This window comes from Ranitomeya imitator, chromosome 4, assembly GCF_032444005.1.
Source record: "Ranitomeya imitator isolate aRanImi1 chromosome 4, aRanImi1.pri, whole genome shotgun sequence".
Classification (NCBI taxonomy): Eukaryota; Metazoa; Chordata; class Amphibia; order Anura; family Dendrobatidae; genus Ranitomeya; species Ranitomeya imitator.
In genome coordinates this window covers 441,585,427-441,608,679 of record NC_091285.1, presented here as the reverse complement: position 1 = coordinate 441,608,679, position 23,253 = coordinate 441,585,427, and the positions used below count along the sequence as shown (strand labels likewise).

The 23,253-nt window shown below is 43.9% G+C and overlaps 1 protein-coding gene across 1 annotated transcript in view; it reads left to right on the top strand.

The window, feature by feature from the left end:
* CCDC33 (coiled-coil domain containing 33) overlaps positions 1-23,253 on the top strand; it is a 197,998-nt gene that overhangs the window by 122,338 nt on the left and 52,407 nt on the right. The window contains exons 14-16 of the mRNA XM_069765644.1: positions 7,496-7,647; positions 8,383-8,431; positions 17,951-18,146. Of these exons, the coding sequence (XP_069621745.1) occupies positions 7,496-7,647; positions 8,383-8,431; positions 17,951-18,146 (397 nt within the window). The remainder of the gene's footprint in view (positions 1-7,495; positions 7,648-8,382; positions 8,432-17,950; positions 18,147-23,253) is intronic.

The window sequence follows — 23,253 nt, the reverse complement described above, 5'->3', positions numbered from 1 at the left end:
TTTCCGCAGCGGATTTGAAAAATCCACAGTGCTAAACCGCTGCCGATTTATCGTGGATTTACCGCGGTTTTTCTGCGCATTTCACTGCGGTTTTACAACTGCGATTTTCTATTGGAGCAGTTCTAAAACCGCTGCGGAATCCGCAGAAAGAAGTGACATGCTGCGGAATGTAAACCGCTGCGTTTCCGTGCAGTTTTTCCGCAGCATGTGTACAGCGATTTTTGGTTCCCATAGGTTCACATTGAACTGTACACTCATGGGAAACTGCTGCGGATCCGCAGCGTTTTCCGCAGCGTGTGCACATACCTTTAGAATTAGGCTATGTGCACACGGTGCGGATTGGCCGCTGCGGATTCGCAGCAGTGTTCCATCGGGTTTACAGTACCATGTAAACATATGGAAAACCAAATCCGCTGTGCCCATGGTGCAGAAAATACCGCGCGGGAACGCTGCGTTGTATTTTCCGCAGCATGCCAATTCTTTGTGCGGATTCCGCAGCGTTTTACACCTGTTCCTCAATAGGAATCCACAGGTGAAATCCGCACAAAAAACACTGGAAATCCACGGTAAATCCACAGGTAAAACGCAGTGCCTTTTACCCGCGGATTTTTCAAAAATGATGCTGAAAAATCTCATACGAATCCGCAACGTTGGCACATAGCCTTAGAGTTGGGTTGGAATTAGGGTTGTGGTTAGGGTTAGGGGTGTGTTGGGGTTAGGGTTGTGGTTAGGGGTGTGTTGGGGTTAGGGTTGTGATTAGGGTTACGGCTACAGTTGGGATAAGGGTTAGGGGTGTGTTGGAGGTAGAATTGAGGGGTTTCCACTGTTTAGGCACTTCAGGGGGTCTCCAAACGCAACATGGCGCCACCATTGATTCCAGCCAATCTTGTATTCAAAAATTCAAATGGTGCTCCCTCACTTCCGAACCCCGACGTGTGCCCAAACAGTGGTTTACCCCCACATATGGGGTACCAGCATACTCAGGACAAACTGCGCAACAATTACTGGGGTCCAATTTCTCCTGTTACCCTTGAGAAAATAAAAAATTGCTTGCTAAAACATCATTTTTGAGGAAAGAAAAATGATTTTTTATTTTCACGGCTCTGCGTTGTAAACGTCTGTGAAGCACTTGGGGGTTCAAAGTGCTCACCACATATCTAGATAAGTTCCTTGGGGGGTCTAGTTTCCAAAATGGGGTCACTTGTGGGGGGTTTCTACTGTTTAGGCACACCAGGGGCTCTGCAAACGCAACGTGACGCCCGCAGACCATTCCATCAAAGTCTGCATTTCAAAAGTCACTACTTCCCTTCTGAGCCCCCACGTGTGCCCAAACAGTGGTTTACCCCCACACATGGGGCATCAGCGTACTCAGGAGAAACTGGACAACAACTTTTGCGGTCCAATTTCTCCTGTAACCCTTGGGAAAATAAAAAATTCTGGGCTAAAAAATTATTTTTGAGGAAAGAAAACGTATTTATTATTTTCACGGCTCTGCGTTATAAACTTCTGTAAAGCACTTGGGGGTTGAAAGTGCTCACCACACATCTAGATAAGTTCCTTTGGGGGTCTAGTTTCCAAAATGGGGTCACTTGTGGGGGGTTTCTACTGTTTAGGCACACCAGGGGCTCTGCAAACGCAATGTGACGCCCGCAGACCATTCCATCAAAGTCTGCATTTCAAAAGTCACTACTTCCCTTCTGAGCCCCCACGTGTGCCCAAACAGTGGTTTACCCCCACACATGGGGTATCAGCGTACTCAGGAGAAACTGGACAACAACTTTTGTGGTCCAATTTCTCCTGTAACCCTTGGGAAAATAAAAAATTCTGGGCTAAAAAATTATTTTTGAGGAAAGAAAACGTATTTATTATTTTCACTGCTCTGTGTTATGAACTTCTGTGAAGCACTTGGGGGTTCAAAGTGCTCACCTCACATCTAAATAAGTTCCTTTCGGGGTCTAGTTTCCAAAATGGGGTCACTTGTGGGGGGTTTCTACTGTTTAGCCACATCAGGGGCTCTGCAAACGCAACGTGACGCCCGCAGAGCATTCCATCAAAGTCTGCATTTCAAAACGTCACTACTTCACTTCCGAGCCCCAGCATGTGCCTAAACAGTGGTTTACCCCCACATATGGGGTATCAGCGTACTCAGGAGAAACTGGACAACAACTTTTGGGGTCAAATTTCTCCTGTTACCCTTGGGAAAATAAAAAATTGCGGGCTAAAATTCATTTTTGAGAAAATAATTTTTTTTTTTTATTTTCATGGCTCTGCGTTATAAACTTCTGTGAAGCACTTGAGGGTTCAAAGTGCTCACTACACATCTAGATTAGTTCCTTTGGGGGTCTAGTTTCCAAAATGGGGTAATTTGTGGGGGATCTCCAATGTTTAGGCACACAGGGGCTCTCCAAACGCGACATGGTGTCCGCTAATGATTGGAGATAATTTTCCATTTAAAAAGCCAAATGGCGTGCCTTCCCTTCTGAGCCCTGCCGTGCGCCCAAACAGTGGTTTACCCCCACATATGGGGTATCTGCATACTCAGGACAAACTGGACAACAACATTTGTGGTCCAATTTCTCCTATTACCATTGGCAAAATAGGAAATTCCAGGCTAAAAAATCATTTTTGAGAAAAGAAAAATTATTTTTTATTTTCATGGCTCTGCATTATAAACTTCTGTGAAGCACCTGGGGGTTTAAAGTGCTCAGTATGCATCTAGATAAGTTCCTTGGGGGGTCTAGTTTCCAAAATGGGGTCACTTGTGGGGGAGCTCCATTGCATAGGCACACAGGGGCTCTCCAAATGCGACATGGTGTCCGCTAACAATTGGAGCTAATTTTCCATTCAAAAAGTTAAAAGGCGCGCCTTCCCTTCCGAGCCCTGCCGTGTGCCCAAACAGTCGTTTACCCCCACATATGAGGTATCGGCGTACTCGGGAGAAATTGCTCAACAAATTTTAGGATCCATTTTATCCTATTGCCCATGTGAAAATGAAAAAATTGAGGCGAAAATAAATTTTTTGTGAAAAAAAAGTACTTTTTCATTTTTACGGATCAATTTGTGAAGCACCTGAGGGTTTAAAGTGCTCACTAGGCATCTAGATAAGTTCCTTGGGGGGTCCAGTTTCCAAAATGGGGTCACTTGTGGGGGAGCTCCAATGTTTAAGCACACAGGGTCTCTCCAAACGCGACATGGTGTCCGCTATCGATGGAGATAATTTTTCATTCAAAAAGTCAAATGGCGCTCCTTCCCTTCCGAGCCTTACCATGTGCCCAAACAGTGGTTTACCCCCACATGTGAAGTATCGGTGTACTCAGGAGAAATTGCCAAACAAATTTTAGGATCCATTTTATCCTGTTGTCCATGTGAAAATGAAAAAATTGAGGCTAAAAGAATTTTTTTGTGAAAAAAAAGTACTTTTTCATTTTTACGGATCAATTTGTGAAGCACCTGGGGGTTTAAAGGGCTCACTATGCATCTAGATAAGTTCCTTGGGGCGTCTAGTTTCCAAAATGGGGTCACTTGTGGGGGAGCTCCAATTTTTAGGCACACGGGGGCTCTCCAAATGTGACATGGTGTCCGCTAAAGAGTGCAGCCAATTTTTCATTCAAAAAGTCAAATGGCGCTCCTTCCCTTCCAAGCCCTGCCGTGCGCCCAAACAGTGGTTTACCCCCACATATGAGGTATCAGCGTACTCAGGACAAATTGGACAACAACGTACGTGGTTCAGTTTCTCCTTTTACCATTGGGAAAATAAAAAAATTGTTGCTGAAAAATCATTTTTGTGACTAAAAAGTTAAATGTTCATTTTTTCCTTCCATGTTGCTTCTGCTGCTGTGAAGCACCTGAAGGGTTAATAAACTTCTTGAATGTGGTTTTGTGCACCTTGAGGGGTGCAGTTTTTAGAATGGTGTCACTTTTGGGTATTTTCAGCCATATAGACCCCTCAAACTGACTTCAAATGTGAGGTGGTCCCTAAAAAAAATGGTTTTGTAAATTTCGTTGTCATAATGAGAAATCGCTGGTCAAATTTTAACCCTTATAACTTCCTAGCAAAAAAAAATTTTGTTTCCAAAATTGTGCTGATGTAAAGTAGACGTGTGGGAAATGTTATTTATTAACTATTTTGTGTCACATAACTCTCTGGTTTAACAGAATAAAAATTCAAAATGTGAAAATTGCGAAATTTTCAAAATTTTCGCCAAATTTCCGTTTTTATCACAAATAAACACAGAATTTATTGACCTAAATTTACCACTAACATGAAGCCCAATATGTCACGAAAAAACAATCTCAGAACCGCTAGGATCCATTGAAGCGTTCCTGAGTTATTACCTCATGAAGGGACACTGGTCAGAATTGCAAAAAACGGCAAGGTCTTTAAGGTCAAAATAGGCTGGGTCATGAAGGGGTTAACAGTCCGAGTTCAATTGATGCCAAAGCACATAACATTTTCATGTTTTTCTTTTGTTCAACCTGAACTGTCCCTTCGCTTAGGCCCCTTTCACACATCAGTTTTTTGGCATCAGTCGCAGTCAAATTTTTAAAAAAATGGATCCGGTGGCATCAGTCATCAGTTTTTTCTCATAGACTTGTATTAACGACGGATTGCGACAGATGGCCTCACGTTTCATCCGTCGTTCGCCGGATCCGTCGAAAATTGTTTGTCTGGCAGTCAGAGACAACGGACAAATTAACTTTTTCTGTGTACGTCGAAAAAACGGACAGCAACGGATCCGTTGTCGTCCGTCATTAGAATGGAATGGAATCCAATGGCGCCGGATCTGTCAAATGACGAATCCAATGATGGATTCCGTTTTTTTAAACTGAGCATGCTCTGATCCAATTAGCCAGATCCGCTAGTCGGATCCATCCAAAAAATGGATCAGTCGCATCAGTTTTTCAGAATCTGCGATGGATCCGTCGATCCGTTGAGCCAACGGATTGTGACTGACGGCAAAAAAACGATGTGTGAAAGGGGCCTTACTCTTTCCTTCAGCCCCTGGGATCTTCTGTTCAGCTCCGAAGAATTCTTCAACCCAGTCTCCCTCACACGTTTACCTGTCCGGCTTCCACTTGTTGGAAGTGAATAAGGCACTCTTCCTAGTGCCATGTTCGGGTCATCTACTCCAGACGTTTCAGGAGTGTCCAAAGAAAGTTGCCAACATTCTCATACTGCCAGAACAATACGTACTTCACATGCCTCCAACCCTCTGGCCTTGAACTCTCACTAACACTATCTCTAATCTAATCAAGAAATGCTCCCCTTTTTGTATGACTAATCCCCTCCCATGCTGGGCTGGTCACAAACTGTATCCTAGCCTGTGAACTACTTCCTACTACTAATTTGCCCACCACTGCATATTTCCCTTTCTTAATCTAACTTCTAAGCCTTATACTAAATGTTGTGTCCTAAATCTAGCTCTATACTTTCCCGATAAATTACACATTACTAACATTGTACATTGGGTACATTTTATTACAGGAACCACACACATTAGTGCTTATAAGATTCTATGCATTTTCACATACTAAATTACTCCACAGAATACAATAAAATTACATTTCATAACACAGATTTTACAAATGTCTGACAGGAGGGAAGGCACATGACAGTCCCTATCACACCCTTACAGTTACAAGAATAAGGTATGCATATGTTAAATATTGGAAGAAGGTCCAGGGCATAATAAAGGCCTTATATGGGGCATGAATACCCTATGATATACTATTTTGGGCTAACTATAGATCTACCCATGAACAAATTATAATAAAATAGTAAGAAATTTTTATATAGCAAGATAAAATACTACAGGACTGGATTTTGACTGCAGTTCCAGCTGTTAATACACCAAGCAATGCAGTTGATACCCATATGCATATGGATAATGTTACATATAATAATGATGCCATGCCGCTTAATTATAATTACATTTGAGAAGCTTGGAAAGGGAATTATGCATCCTGAAACCAGAGAACATTTGTTAACTTACATTTTTTCTTCCTCTTCTCTTTCTTACCAGATATTTTATTGGTTATTATGTTTTTTTAAATACGTTTATTGCAAATAATTGCGTTATTTTAGTCTTTAGACTTCCGTCACACAGTTTTTGCACATTTTTTTTCTAGATTGAAAAAAAAAAATACCCTCCTATGATTTTTAGGCATTTCAACAAGTAGTTCAGGGTGAGAGAGAATTGTACAGGGGGAGAAAACACATGCATTTCTGGAGATGCCTATAGGAAGACACATTGACGAAATAGATCATATAGTGTTTTGAAAAAAAACTAAAAAAACCTCATGATTAAAAATCACGCCAAATATGTGGACTCATATTTTCCACATTAATATACAGCCAGCAACCACAAAAAAATGCAAAAAACACCAGAAAAAAACACAAAATACTGCATTTTTGCAAAACTACGAGAATGCTGTTTTTTTTTAGATTTTTACTTTACTGCTTCCACAAAAAAAATCTACATGCAGATGATTTCTGTTTACATTTATATGGTTTTTTTTTTTTTGCATTTCTGTTTGTTTGTTTTTTCTCATTTTCACCTAATATAAAAACTATACTAAGTTTTGTTGTTTGGTTTTAAATGATTGCAGGCCATAAATCAGTTACTAATATTCTAGAGAGGACATTGCCGTAATCACATCATGGTTGTATGTCTGCATGTAATTGTAAGTGATGCATCAGCAGAGCGGTTACCAGCCCAGGGTTAGTGGCATTGTCTCCAGACAGACTAGCGTCCATGTCCTGCCCTCTTCCTCATAGTGACAGTTTCCAGGGAGAGTCGGTGTTGTGACAACCTGCATGCACAGCGAAGGTGAAGTCCATGAAGTGTAAGGGGATTTATCATGCTTCAGGAAAACTAGTAATAGTGATATAATGTCAAATTGATGGGCAAGAAGTTATATTTAGAAGACTGCTGTACTGAACATATTTGTATAGATGGACAGGACCGATAGCTCGAGAAGACGTAATACTCTGTAAGGAGGGGAGGAATTATAGGAAACATAAGTAAACAAGGAGGAGGACAGGGCGTGGATGCCCTGCCGCATACCAGCGTGCCCTATTGACTGCCCTCCACACTGGCTACTTCGCGTAAGGTGAGTAGTATGAGAGCTGCGGTTGCTATTTGGTGAAGGGAGGAGGCTGTGTGTTTGGGTCGGAGTTAGTAGCAACACAGAGTTAAGTGCTGCTGTCTCTCATTAGTACAGGGTTAGGTGCACAGCTATCCTCCTTGCATCACATTCGTGGAGCTTCCACACTTACGTATCAGTATACTCAATATAACACAACTTACTGTCACCAACACAAACACAACTGTCACGTCACCAACTTACAGGTTAAGAGGGTCTGCTACTTCTCATGGATGGATAGCTTTTATAGACCATACTCTTCCTCTGTAAGTATGACCATTTGGTATACATGTTATCGCAAATGATTCTGTGTTCATTTCATTTACTGGTCCTGCTCTTTATTTTTTAGCTACAGAAAGACGTACTTCCTCTGCCCTCCTATAATGCTTTGGCTGATATTCTTCCGGACCCATGGGTTCAACAGACAAGGGAACGAAAGACCTCTGATCCAATGGATCGACCACAACAGTCCAACACAAACCTCGCTCCCCAATACCTGAGGTAAGGCCTAGAAGCCTAATCAGTGATTGCTATGGTTAAGCATCCTGCAGTTTTCTGAAACGCGTAGGTCATGTGGGTCACTCCTTAAAGTTTCTCTGCTTGATATGCTTTTATGCTTTGTGTTGATGCTGGACTATGCTCTACTAACTCAGTAAGAACAATCAATGCCTATCAAATCATGACGCCATGCTGGGAGTTAAGTGCTCCCATTAGTATCTTAGATGATTGAAGAACGAGTCCTCATTTAGACTTTAAAAAAAAAATATATATATATATATATATATATATATATATATATTACTTCTCATCCTCATCTATCTTCTAGATTGTAAGCTCCTGTGAGCAGGACCCTCGCTTCTCTTGTTGAATTGTGAACTGATAGGCATTGCATACTGTAGTAACACCTGATATTGTTTGTACATGTGCCCTCAGATTCAGGGAGTGACACAGACAGAAAAGGGCTCTTGGCAAGAACAATATAAGGGCCATTTACAGTCCAATAATTCTTTTGATGTCTGTGTCTAAAGCTGCATGCAGCATTAGAAGTGACAGCGGGCCCCATATCTCTTGGGCCCCTGTGCAGCTGTAGAGGTTGCACTAATGGTGTGTCCACCCCCGCTCTGACTGATAAAGTGCTGCAAAATATGTTGGTGCTATGAAATAAAATTATTATTATTTTTATTGTTATTATGCCCCAGGGAACATTTGAGTTAAAGTATTTCTAATTTCACTTAGCAATAATGTGGTTGAGACTACGGACCCCGTGATGGATCATCAAGAACAAGTAAGTGCAGAATCTGTACATATGTGTGTTTTATAATAGCAATAATAAACCGTTTATATCAAATGAAAGCTCTGCTTATCTTGACACATACATCTATATTCCCCCTATGCTTCAATGCATTGACATGAGGCAGAAGGACTGTTTTTTTTCTGTTATTCTATATCAATTAAATAAGTGCATTTTCCTACTCAATACAGAAATAATCCACACGTGACTTACATTTTCTGTGTCCTTCCTAGCAAAATACAGAACCCAAATCAACAGCTTTTAATTACTATAACTGCTATATTAGAAGGAGAGTAGCATTGATTCTTAACTGGTAATGTTAGATGCCTTTATGGTGCTGTGATTATTGCAAAATTTATAAAGGCTTTAATTGACGTAAACAATCACTTGGAAGGCTGTCATAAATCATGTGGTTTTTTTTAATATTTGACGTAGTTGTAAAAAAAAAAAATTTTTTTTCATCATAATACTCTGTATGCTATATAGAAAGTATAGGATCTCCATCTTCTGGCTGCTATTGGCACTGCAGTCATTTTCAAAAATACTAAGCAGTTAAAGGGGTTGCCAAGAGAAAAAAGTTAACACCTATTCATGGGGAAAGTCATAACTCCTAGATTGGTGAGGGACCGACCATTGACACCCGCACTTATCAGGAGAACATGGAACTTTTAACCCCATTCAATGAAGCAGCAGGATGTATGCTAAACCGTTGCTCCATCCTTTCCCTTTCTGGCTGCCAAGCACTGTGATGGCCTTTTCTCGCAGCACCATAATGAATTAATGGAGAGGTGGCATTTTGTAATGGGGACAAAGGGAATCGCGAAGATTGAGGTTAAGATAGGGGATAAAAATTTTCCTATCTTCCGATCAATACAATTTCCAACACTGGGACATCCATCAGTTAGAAAGTTATCACCTATCCCATGAATAGGTTTTAACTGGACAACCCTTTAAGCATGGTGGTAAAAATAGTTGTGCCACATGCATGCAGCCATGCCATAATACATGTAATAGATGCCCCAGTTCTGCAAGGTAGGCACAATCCTCAGGATAACTTATGTTATGGCCCTGGTAGCAGGTATTCTTCCCTTGGGGTAGTATAAAAGCACACACAACACAGTCTAGAACAGTAGTAACTTTAAGCTGGCGTCACACTACCATAGAATATGGGCAAGGGCTATGCAAGAAAACATTGCATAGCACTCAGACCAGTGTTAATCTATGGGGCAGCTCACATCACTGTATGTATATAATATATATATCATGGATAGATAGATAGATAGATAGATAGATAGATAGATAGATAGATAGATAGATAGATAGATAGATAGATAGATACAAGAAAAGCCGGCAATTCATCTGCCGTGTAGTGTGAAATCACTGCAGGAGCCGACAGGATAGAAGAGATGGATTATATACAGTAAATACATATAGAATAGATAGATATATAGATGTTTGTGACAAATACAATTAGTACAGTGTGTGTGCAAATTACTGGACATGTATTTAATTAATAAAATATTATTTTTCAGACAAAAATGGCGTGGGCTCCCATGCAATTGTCATAACCAGCAGAGGGGAAACCGACGGCTGGGGGCCGATATTGATAGCCTGGGAAGGGGGTAATAAACATGGAGCTTCCCAGGCTATTAATATCAGCTCATAGCTGTATAATTAGCCTTTACTGGCTACCAAAATGAGGGACCACCCCCCCAAAAAAATGATGTGGAGTCCCCCTATAATTAATAACCAACAAAGGCTATGCAGACAGCTGCGGGCTGATGTTAAGTTTGGGTGGTGTTGATGTCACCTTTGCATTGTCAGGTAACATCAAGCCCTGAGGTTACTAATGGAGAGGCTTCAATTATATGCCCCCATTACTAGCCCCATAGTCACATTGTAAGAAAACACAGACACCCAGAAAAAAGTCCTTTAATTGAAAGAAAGACACTGACTCCTTTTAATATTCTTAATTAAACCATACTTACGACCTCGCTCGCGCCATCATCACATAGGTAAAGTGAGTTCATTGGCCGTGAACTCGCAGGACCTGTCAGACGGCACCGCGAGCAGGTGAACTTTCCATGCTCGCGGTGCCCTCAGAAAGGGAATAGCAGTTCACACATGGTGGTCAGTTTCTCTGCTGGATGACAGGCAGCATGGTTGCATCATGCAGTCTGCCATCTAGATGTAGCAGAGCTGAACATGCCTTGGGACAAATGGATTAAGAGCATTTCTGCGGAAAGGTGAGGAATATTGTTGTTTTTTTTTTTTTTTACCTCTTTTACAGATGACGAGGGCATTGGGGGAATGGGCGAGGTTGTAAGTAAGGTCTAATTAAGAATATTATAGGAGTCTGTGTCTTTCTTTCATCACTGACTTGGCCCTGTATTGGATCTCCTCATACCTAACAGACCTGACATTCAGTGTCTCCCACTCACACACTACAACCTCTCCTCTCCCCCAATCTGTCGGTGTCCCCCAAGGTTCAGTCCTAGGCCCCCTACTCTTCTCCAAAACAGAATTCATCATCTTTCCACCATTTCACTCAACCCCACCAACAGACCTATCCATCAAACTCAATGGCTTCCAACTCTCCCCAGTCCCTTGACTCTGATCTTTCCATGAAACCACACATCCAAACCCTTTCCACTTCCTGATGATTCCAACTCAAAAATATCTATTGCATCCGGACATTCCTGAACCAAGACTCTGCAAAAAACTAGCGCATGCCCTCAGCATCTCCTGCCTCGACTACTGCAACCTCCTGCTTTGTGGCCTCCCCTCTAACACTCTTGCACCCCTCTATTCTATCCTAAACTCCATTGCCCGACTAATCCACCCATCCCCCCGCTATTCCCTGGCCTCTCCTCACTGTCAATTGGTTCACTGGCTCCCAGTTGCCCAGGGACTTCAGTTCAAAACCCTAACCTTGGCATACAAAGCCATATACAACCTGTCTACTACATACATCTGTGATCTAGTCTCTTAGTATTTACTCGCACGCAACCTCCAATCTTCATAAGATCTCCTTCTCTACTCCCCTCTTATCTCCTCTTCTCTCAATCGCATAAAAGCTTTCTCCCGCGCATCCCCCATACTTTAGATCTCTCTACCCAAACATAACAGACTCTCGCATACAGTGGAAACCTTCAAAGGGAACTTGAAGACCTACCTCTTCCGACAACCTACTGTAACCCCCTATCCACCATACCGCTGCACAACCAACTCTACCCTCACTGTTGTGAATTCCGCTCTTGGGCTCCCTCCGGTGGTTGTAAGTGGCACTTTTGTGAGTTCTGCTCTTGGGCTCCCTCTTGTGGTTTTTAGTGGTATGGCTGCTCCTTGGAGTTAGCTGTCATCAGCTGCCTCCACTTATCGTCTCTTCTGCTCCGCTATTTAAGTCTGGCTCTTTCTTCAGCCTGTGCCACTTGTCAATGTTTCCTGGCTGGATTCACATCTCTGCTTGGATTCTCCTGGTTTCCTGACCAGTTCTGCAAAGATAAGTTCTGGCTTTGCTCATTTCAGTCCACATGTTGTGGACTTATTGTTCTGTGCATTCTATATTTGTCCAGCTTGTCAGTATGGATTATTTCTGTTAGCTGGAAGCTCTGGGAAGCAGATTTACCCTCCACACCTTTAGTCAGGTGTGGAGATTTTGTAAACTCTGTGTGGATTGTTTTGTAGTTTTTATACTGACCGCACAGTGTCCTTTCCTGTCCTATCTATCAAGCTAGACTGGCCTCCTATGCTAAAATCTGATTTCATTTCTGCGTATGTTATTTTCCCCTCCTCTCACCATCAATATTTGTGGGGGGCTATCTTTCCTTTGGGGATTTTCTCTGAGGCAAGATAGGTTTCCTGTTTCCATCTTTAGGGGAAGTTAGATCTTAGGCTGTGCCGAGGGGTCTAGGGAGCGTCAGGTACCCCCCACGGCTATTTTTAGTTGCGCTGCTAGGTTCAGGGTTGCGGTCAGTACAGATACCACCTCCTTCAGAGCTTGTCTCATGTTGTTCCTAAACCACCAGATCATAACAGTACAAGTGGCCAAAAATGAATTAAATGTATCTCAAAAGAAGGAAAAGAAAGTTCTGAACCATTTTTTTTTCTGTGCTTTGGTTTGTCTTTTTTTTTCCTCTTGATATCTTGGTGGTTCAGGATATATGTTTTGGCATGGATGTTCAGGGTTTGTTTTCTCGTGTGGATCAACTTGCTGCAAGAGTACAGAGTATCCAGGACTATGTTGTCCAGACTCCGGCTTTAGAGCCCAGATTTCCTACTCCTGATTTGTTTTTTGGGGACAGATCCAAGTTTTTGAACTTTAAAAATAACTGCAAATTGTTTTTTGCTTTGAAACCCCGTTCTTCTGGTGATCCCATTCAGCAGGTGAAAATCATCACATCCTTGCTGCGTGGTGACCCTCAAGACTGGGATTTTTCTCTTGAAACAGGGGATCCGGCATTATTGAATGTAGATGCATTTTTTCAAGCGCTCGGATTATTGTATGACGAACCTAATTCTGTGGATCATGCAGAAAAAACCCTGTTGGCCTTGTGTCAAGGTCAGGAAGCGGCAGAGTTATACTGCCAGAAATTTAGAAAATGGTCTGTGCTCACTAAATGGAATGAAGAGGCTCTGGCTGCTATTTTCAGAAAAGGTCTTTCTGAAACCCTTAAAGATGTTATGGTGGGCTTTCCTACGCCTGCCGGTTTGAGCGAATCTATGTCTCTAGCCATTCAGATTGATCGGCGTCTGCGCGAGCGCAAAGCTGTGCACCATATGGCAGTATCCTCTGAGCATAGTCCTGAACCTATGCAATGTGATAGGATTTTGACTAGAATAGAACGGGAGGAATTCAGACATCAGAATAGGCTGTGTTTTTACTGTGGTGATTCAGCTCATGTTATCTCTGATTGCCCTAAGCGTACTAAGAGAGTCGCTAGGTCTGTTACCATTAGTACTATACAGCCTAAATTTCTCTTATCTGTGACCCTGATTTGCTCATTGTCGTCCTTTTCTGTCATGGCATTTGTGGATTCAGGCGAAGCCCTGAACTTAATGGACTTAGAATTCGCCAGGCGCTGTGGTTTTTCCTTGCAGCCTTTGCAGAGCCCTATTGCTTTGAGGGGCATTGATGCTACACCCTTGGCCAAGGATAAACCTCAGTACTGGACACAGATGACTATGTACATGGCTCCTGCACATCAGGAAGATTGCCGTTTTCTGGTGTTGCATAACCTGCATGATGTTGTTGTACTGGGATTTCCATGGTTACAGGAACATAATCCGGTGCTGGATTGGAAAACTATGTCGGTGACTAGTTGGGGTTGTCGAGGAGTACATAGTGACGTTCCTTTGATGTCAATTTCCTCTTCCCCCTCTTCTGAGGTCCCTGAGTTTTTGACGGATTTCCAGGATGTATTTGATGAGCCCAAGTCCAGTTCCCTTCCTCCGCACAGGGACTGTGATTGTGCTATTAACTTGATTCCTGGTTGTAAGTTCCCTAAGGGCCGACTTTTCAATCTGTCTGTGCCAGAGCATGCCACCATGCGGAGCTATGTTAAGGAATCTTTGGAGAAAGGGCATATTCGGCCCTCTTCGTCACCATTGGGAGCGGGTTTCTTTTTTGTTGCTAAGAAGGATGGCTCCTTGAGACCCTGTATTGATTATCGTCTTCTTAATAAGATCACGGTCAAATTCCAATACCCCTTGCCTTTGCTTACTGATTTGTTTGCTCAGATTAAGGGGGCTAGTTGGTTTACTAAGATTGACCTCCGAGGGGCATATAATCTTGTTCGTATTAAACAGGGTGACGAATGGAAAACTGCATTTAATACGCCCGAAGGCCATTTTGAATACCTTGTGATGCCATTTGGGCTCTCTAATGCTCCATCTGTGTTCCAGTCTTTCATGCATGATATTTTCTGCAATTATCTTGATAAATTCATGGTCGTATATTTGGATGATATTTTGATTTTTTCCAACGATTGGGAGTCTCATGTGAAGCAGGTCAGGATGGTGTTCCAGATCTTTCGTGATAATGCTTTATTTGTGAAGGGGTCTAAGTGCCTATTCGGAGTTCAGAAGGTCTCTTTTTTGGGTTTTATTTTTTCTCCCTCGTCTATAGAAATGGATCCTGTTAAGGTCCAAGCTATTCATGACTGGATCCAACCCACATCTGTGAAGGGTCTTCAAAAATGTTTGGGCTTTGCTAATTTCTATCGCCGTTTCATTGCCAACTTTTCCAGTGTGGTTAAGCCCCTTACTGATTTGACGAAGAAAGGCGCTGATGTGACGAATTGGTCCTCTGAGGCTGTTGAGGCCTTTCAGGAGCTTAAACGCCGATTTACTTCTGCCCCTGTGTTGCATCAACCGGATGTTTCTCTTCCTTTTCAGGTTGAGGTCGACGCTTCTGAGATTGGGGCAGGGGCCATTTTGTCTCAGAGGGAGTCTGATGGTTCTTTGATGAAACCGTGTGCTTTTTTTTCCAGAAAGTTTTTGCCTGCGGAACGCAATTATGATGTCGGCAATCGGGAGTTGTTGGCTATGAAGTGAGCGTTTGAGGAGTGGCGACATTGGCTTGAGGGAGCTAAACACCGTGTTGTGGTCCTGACCGATCATAAGAATCTGATTTACCTCGAGTCGGCCAAGCGGCTGAATCCTAGACAGGCTCAATGGTCCCTGTTTTTCTCCCGTTTTGATTTTGTGGTCTCGTATCTTCCAGGATCTAAGAATGTTAAGGCTGATGCCCTCTCTAGGAGTTTTTCGCCTGATTCTCCTGGAGTCCTGGAGCCGGTTGGCATTCTTAAGGAGGGGGTGATTCTTTCTGCTATCTCCCCTGATTTGCGGCGGGTGCTTCAGGAATTTCAGGCTGATAGGCCTGACCGCTGTCCAGTGGGGAAGCTGTTTGTTCCTGATAGATGGACAAGTAAGGTAATTTCTGAGGTTCATTGTTCAGTGTTGGCTGGTCATCCTGGGATTTTTGGTACCAGAGATTTGGTTGCTAGGTCCTTTTGGTGGCCTTCCTTGTCTCGCGATGTGCGTGCTTTTGTGCAGTCCTGTGGGACTTGCGCTTGGGCCAAGCCTTGCTGTTCCCGCGCTAGTGGGTTGCTTTTGCCTTTGCCGGTCCCTGAGAGGCCCTGGACGCATATTTCCATGGATTTTATTTCGGATCTTCCTGTTTCCCAGAAGATGTCTGTTATCTGGGTTGTTTGTGACCGGTTCTCTAAAATGGTCCATCTGGTACCTTTGCCTAAGTTGCCTTCCTCCTCAGATCTGGTTCCATTGTTTTTTCAGCATGTGGTTCGTTTGCATGGCATTCCGGAGAATATTGTGTCTGACAGAGGTTCTCAGTTTGTCTCTAGATTTTGGCGGGCCTTTTGTGCTAGGATGGGCATTGATTTATCTTTTTCTTTGGCGTTTCATCCTCAGACTAATGGCCAAACTGAGCGAACTAATCAGACCTTGGAGACCTTTTTGAGATGCTTTGTGTCTGCTGATCAGGATGATTGGGTGTCTTTCTTGCCGTTGGCCACGTTTGCCTTTAATAATCGGGCTAGTTCGGCTACTTTGGTTTCACCTTTCTTTTGTAATTTTGGTTTTCATCCTCGTTTTTCTTCGGGGCAGGTTGAGTCTTCTGATTGTCCTGGTGTTAATTCTGTGGTGGACAGGCTGCAGCAGATTTGGACTCATGTGGTGGACAATTTGACGTTGTCTCAGGAAAGGGCTCAACGTTTTGCTAACCGCCGTCGGCGTGTTGGTCCCCGGCTTCGTGTGGGGGATTTGGTTTTGTTGTCTTCTCGTCATGTTCCTATGAAGGTTTCTTCTCCTAAGTTTAAGCCTCGGTTTATTGGTCCTTATAAAATTTCTGAAATTATTAATCCGGTGTCTTATCGTTTGGCTCTTCCTGCCTCTTTTGCCATTCATGATGTTTTCCATAGATCTTTGTTGCGGAGATATGTGGTGCCCGTTGTTCCCTCGGTTGACCCTCCTGCCCCGGTGTTGGTTGAGGGAGAGTTGGAATATGAGGTTGAGAAGATTTTGGATTCTCATTTTTCGAGGCGGAGGCCTCAGTATCTTGTCAAGTGGAAGGGTTATGGCCAGGAGGATAATTCTTGGTTTGTTGCCTCCGATGTCCATGCTACCGATTTGGTTCGTGCTTTTCACTTGGCTCGTCCTGATCGGCCTGGGGGCTCTGGTGAGGGTTCGGTAACCCCTCCTCAAGGGGGGGTACTGTTGTGAATTCCGCTCTTGGGCTCCCTCCGGTGGTTGTAAGTGGCACTTTTGTGAGTTCTGCTCTTGGGCTCCCTCTTGTGGTTTCTAGTGGTATGGCTGCTCCTTGGAGTTAGCTGTCATCAGCAGCCTCCACTTATCGTCTCTTCTGCTCCGCTATTTAAGTCTGGCTCTTTCTTCAGCCTGTGCCACTTGTCAATGTTTCCTGGCTGGATTCACATCTCTGCTTGGATTCTCCTGGTTTCCTGACCAGTTCTGCAAAGATAAGTTCTGGCTTTGCTCATTTCAGTCCACATGTTGTGGACTTATTGTTCTGTGCATTCTATATTTGTCCAGCTTGTCAGTATGGATTATTTCTGTTAGCTGGAAGCTCTGGGAAGCAGATTTACCCTCCACACCTTTAGTCAGGTGTGGAGATTTTGTAAACTCTGTGTGGATTGTTTTGTAGTTTTTATACTGACCGCACAGTATCCTTTCCTGTCCTATCTATCAAGCTAGACTGGCCTCCTATGCTAAAATCTGATTTCATTTCTGCGTATGTTATTTTCCCCTCCTCTCACCGTCAATATTTGTGGGGGGCTATCTTTCCTTTGGGGATTTTCTCTGAGGCAAGATAGGTTTCCTGTTTCCATCTTTAGGGGAAGTTAGATCTTAGGCTGTGCCGAGGGGTCTAGGGAGCGTCAGGTACCCCCCACGGCTATTTTTAGTTGCGCTGCTAGGTTCAGGGTTGCGGTCAGTACAGATACCACCTCCTTCAGAGCTTGTCTCATGTTGTTCCTAAACCACCAGATCATAACACCTCACCTACTATATCCTTACCCATCCCTTGTAGATTGTGATACCTTGTGGGCAGGGTCCTCTCTCCTCCTGTTTCAGTCAGTGACTCGTTTTGTTCAAGATTATTGTATTTGATTTTGTTATGTATACCCCTTTTAGTTTTCACATGTAAAGCGCCATGGAATAAATGGCACTAAAATAATAAATAATAACCCTCATATACTGGATGTATAGGTGCAATGTTTGCTTCTGTATAGGTGTTTCCATAAGTTGCATATTTTCCTATAAGATTTATATGGCAGTAATTCTTAAGATTCACATAACATGAAACCAAAAAACATGCTTGTGTACATTAATTAACCTTTTAAGAAAAAAACATTGGGGTCTCTGTGTCTTTTTCAAGTGTGCACAAATGATTCTATTGCACTTTTCTCAATTTATTACAAAGCCTTCATCAGTGTTTCATAAATCAAAATTAAACCCTTTGCTTTTTCTCGCCATAAGGAGCTGGCAAACTATCGCCTTGCCATGCAACGTATGGCAGATGACATCATTGCCCTACGACGCCAGATGAGTGGACTAGAAGCCGAAAACAGTGCTCTGCGAAGTGAACGTAGTCTGAATCAGGATGCAGGACGCAGTCTTTTAAGCGACGCAGACATTGATGTCATGACCAAGGCTGAGCTTGCAGACCGACTTGGTGAGAAAACACATTCTGAATCATTATTGATCTAGTTCTATGTAGTCATTGTGAAAGACCTTATTCATATGTCCGTGATTATTCTCAGGTCCACAAAATAGGACATTCTTTCATCAGTGTGCTGAATCTGTTTTAAATCTGTTTTTTGTCCACGTGTACATTTCTACCATCTATGTGACATCCGCTTTTCTAACATGCAAAGAAAAAAAGCTGATGGAGGTTTCCCAAGCTCTCTTAAAGGGAATATGTCAATAGGATCGTCCCACCTATGCCATCTAGATGGGTATGTAGGTCATAGGAAACTGAATAAAATTATACCTTGATATCTGTGATCTTATTCCAGAAAAATCCACGTTTTTCTTATATGTAAATGAACTCTTCCAGGCTATGGGGAGGACGCTGCCTGAAAGACAACTCAGACCCAAGAGATTATTTTACATGAAAACGGTGTTACCAGAGTTAGGACAAGTAACTAACATGGAATAGGACAAATCACTTTTGTCTTCTTACAAACACATATTTTGCTTGTCCCTGAGCTCTGCTGTATTGTAACAATATTGCAAACCTGTCTACCTGTGAGCTGGAAGCTGAAGCTCAGAGAAACCTGCAGATCTGTCAGGTATAAACACACACAGCTCTCCTGTGAGATCAGGAGAGCAGAGAGCGACCATTATTTATCACACTGGTAACCATTGCATATCACACTGGTAACCATTACACATCACACTGGTAATGCTCCTTTTATGTAAAATAAGCTCGGAGACAGAGTTATCTTCCAGGCAGAGTTGTCCCATAGCCTGGAAAAGAACATTTATATAAAAGTGATAAAATATGATTTATCAACAACAAGGCATCTGATATGAGACATACAGGGATAACTTTTTTCATTGCATAGCCTGTATGCCCATATTAATAGTTTAGATAAAGAAAATGTGTCACCACCTTTGACCTAACAACCAGTCAGTGAAAAACAGACAGCACACGGATGCTACGTGGTCGGCACGTGTGACATCCTTTCTTTTCGTTCATCCAGGCACTTGAATAGGCGAGGCTGATCCACAAATTGAACCAAAGAAAAATATGTCTCTGTTTATTTTGTGTGGACTAGCGATAAGCAAAAAAAATCCTGATATATAAAAAGACCTATGGAACTTAATGCATCTGTGTGTTGTCCAATAAAAAAATGGACAACACAGGGATGACAAACACTGATGTGAGTGAGGCCTGGATTTCCTGAGTAGTTCTTGAAGCGATGGCTGGGGGACCACCACGGTGCAGGAAGACTACCGTACACAAGATGAGGTGCAAACAACAAAGGGTAGATTTATTGGAAGGCAGGCAAGGAATGAAGTGGATGAGGAAGATGCAAACAATAGTGTTGAGCATTCCGATACCGCAAGTATCGGGTATCGGCCGATATTTGAGGTATCGGAATTCCGATACCGAGTTCCGATATTTTTGTGATATCGGGAATCGGTATCGGGATTTAGATTAATGTGTAAAATAAAGAATAAAAATAAAAAATATTGATATACTTACCCTCTGACGGGCCCCGGTTGTCACCGCTGCAATCGCCATGTTTTCCTTCCTATGAATGAGCTTGTTAAGTACCTTCGATGACGTCGCGGCTTGTGATTGGTCGCTGAGCGGTCATGTGACGTGTTTTACTGTCCATAAAAGCACCACCCTCTTACATGCCTCCCTTCTTAATGATGGTCGTCGTCGGCCATCACAGCCTAAAGGTCAAAATGTAATGAAGGAACATGCAATGCGGAAATAACACCTATAGAGGAGGCAACATATTTGGAAAAACAGACAGAGTACACTGTTCTACATATCGGACTGATGGAACCCCTGCATTAGACCTCTGGGATCTCCGGAGCTCTTGGCTGTCAGGCAAGGCTTGACCATCTTCCAGAGGAACACTTGCTGCAGGAGTCATTGTGGGCTCTTGTCTGGTCTCGCCCTCATGTGGCGGTACTGGTACATCCATGGGATTACCATCTCTGTACAGCTGAGGACCCCCTACTATGTCAGGGACGGTCCACTACTCGTCATCAATTTCACCATCAGGCATGACAGATTCAAGAAGTGGAGTAGCGCCTTCAGGCGACCATGGCGTAGAACAGATCTCAGACCGGTAGGGCCGCAGCCCGCAGCATATTTCTGTGAAGTACTCCAGAGGCGGACACACCACTCTCAATCTGCACCTTGTAGACAGGGCCATTAGCATACACTCGCTCAATTACTCTGTAAGGCTGTACGTCCCATCTCTCACTTAGTTTTCCCTTGGGGCATTTCTCTCTGACTAATACTCAGTCTTTGGGTTGGAGCGGTAACTCTTGAGTCGGTTTACAGCCCGTATGTTCTTTTTCTGGCAGCTGCTGATCTGCCAAACGCCGTGTCGTTTGTAATCATTGCTGATGCTCTATCATCCATGAGGTGACAGTTCCATCAGCTCCTCTGGCTGTTCCAAATTCAGCTCAATGATCTCTCGTCCAGCTCTTCCAAACAGCTGTAGATAGAGGGTATAACCCGTAGTGGAGTAAACCTGATTGTTGTAGGTCCAGACCAACTCTGGAAGGTAGTCTGGCCAACACGCCTTCTTATCCTCCTCCAATGTTCTCAGTATTTGAAGTAAGGTTCGGTTGAAGCGTTCACATGCTCCGTTGCCTTGAGGATGGTAAGGGGTGGTCCGAGACAGCTCGATGCCATACATACGATACAGTTCTTCCATCACCTTGCCTTCTAAACATGCGCCTTGGTCGGAGTGGATGCGCTTTGGGCACCCATATACCCAAATGAAGTGTTGACAGATGGCTCGTGCCGCCAATTCCGCAGTCTGATCTCTAGTTGGGGTAACTACTGCGAACTTAGAGAAATGATCGGTCATCACCAAACAGTACTGTAGCCCCTGGGCCAAGTGTCCCACGAGGAGATAGTCGATCATCAAGAATTCTAGCGGCTCCTTAGTTTGTATGGTCTGGATAGGTGCCCTCTGTTCGGTACTCTTAATGAGGTCACATACTCGACATTGCCAGCAAACCTCTTCCACTACAGACTCCATCCGGGGCAATACACATACCGCTGTAACCATTGGTAGGTCTTTGTGGCCCCGAAGTGAGCTCCAAATTCGTGGGCTTCTTTAGCTACTTCTTGAGCCATTCTTCCTGGGATGACCACGTGCCACCTTACTTCCATATCTTTTGGCTGTTGTCTCTTACGATATAGCACTGACTCTTGCATTTCCAGTCTATCCCACTGGTGTAACACACTCTTCATTTCAGAGTCCAGATCATCTCTCTCTTGTTTGCCTGGCTTCCGCTTCTGAGTTACCCACCATTTCATCTGTCTCAGCCCTTCGTCTTCATCCTGAACATGTCCCCATTCCTCAATGGTTCTCCCCAGAGACCAGGATAATGCGCAGGCCTCCCTTCTTGACTGGGCTGCAACCACTGGGGGCTTAAACTTACAAATGTCTGGGGTTACCTCCTCTTCGAGTTGCTCATCGAGATCCCCCATTGGAGTCTCCACAGTCACTCTTGACAGCCCTTCAGCATTTGCGTTTTCGGTAGCAGAGTGATAACGGATGGTAAAGACAAACTTGGCTAGACGAGCCACCCACCGTTGTTCTAAGTCCCCTAATTTAGCATTCTCAAGGTGGGCCAGGGGATTATCGTCTGTTTGAACTTGAATCTTGGTCCCTGTCAGGAAGCCCGCAAACTTCTCTGTCATGGCCCACACCAGGGCCAGGAGCTCTAACCAGAAGGAGCTGTAATTGTGAGGGTTTCTTTCGCTGTATTGCAGGGACTTGCTGGCATACTTGATGACTCTCTCATGTCCATCCTGTGTCTGAGAAAGTACTGCACAGAGTCCATGAAGGCTACCATCTGTGAACAGTTGATCGAAGTTTGCGTAGGCCAAAATCGGGGCTGAGGTAAGAGCATGTTTTATAGCCTGGAAGGCCTCGTCTTGTCTCTGGGCCCAAGGGATGTACTGGGTCTTTGGTACTCCAGCAGTCCCCTTCAGCAGCTCATTAAGAGGACCCGCCACCTTCGTGAAGTCTTTAATGAACCGGCGGTAGTACCCGGCGAGCCCCGAAAAGGCCTGGAGTTCTCTCACTGTTCAAGTGACTGGCCACTTCTGGATTGCAGCCACTTTTTCTGGTGAGGGTTGAACTCCATCTTGTGACGCTATGTGGCCCAGGTACTTGATATCTCTCTTGAAAAGAGTCTTCCGAGTACCTGTCCAAGCCGGGCAAGGTGTTCTTCGAATGAGGCTGAAAACACAATGATTTCATCCAGATAGATCAGGGTAGCCTCAAAATTTAAGTCTCTCAAACACTTTTCCATCCGCCATTGAAACGCGCCCAGAGCATTGGAGAACCCGAAGGGCATCCAGTTAAATTCGAACAGCCCCATAGGGAGGATGAAAGCGTTTTTTTCTTTGTCTTTCTCTGCCACGGCTAGTTGCCAGTATCCGCTTGCTAGGTCCAGGGTGGAGAAGTACTTGGCTTTCCCCAACGCTGTCAAGGATTCCTCAATGCAGGGCAACAGATTCAAGTCCCGAACAGTGCAGGAATTGAGTTTCCTGTAATCTACACAGAACCGGATGGTCCCATCCTTTTTCTTGACGAGCACCACTGGGGCTGCCCAAGGGCTCTGACTACTCTGCACCACTCCTGAATCCAGCATCTGCCTCAGTAATGTTTTCACCTCTTGATACATCTTGGGCGGGATCTGCCGGAATCGTTCTCAAATTGGACGAGCTTCTTCTGTAGGTATCTCATGTGTGATGGCTTCAGTACAGCCGAAATCCTCAGCATGACGGGCGAATGCAGCCTGATTTTCCCGCAGCATAGCTTCTATTGCTTACACACGCTCAGGGCCCAGAGCTTTCACATCCACTTCCATTTGATCAAGGACGACCTGTGCACTCCACTCCGGAGATGATGTCTCTTCGGTCCCCACAGCAACTGCTAGGGTCCACCCAGCACCTTTTTTCGGCGATAAAGACATCTCTTTCTGACTCACCACTTCACCCTTATGTAGGTACATCAGGGCCAGATCTGCCCTTCGTGGCAGGGTGATCTCCCCGGGGCCCACAT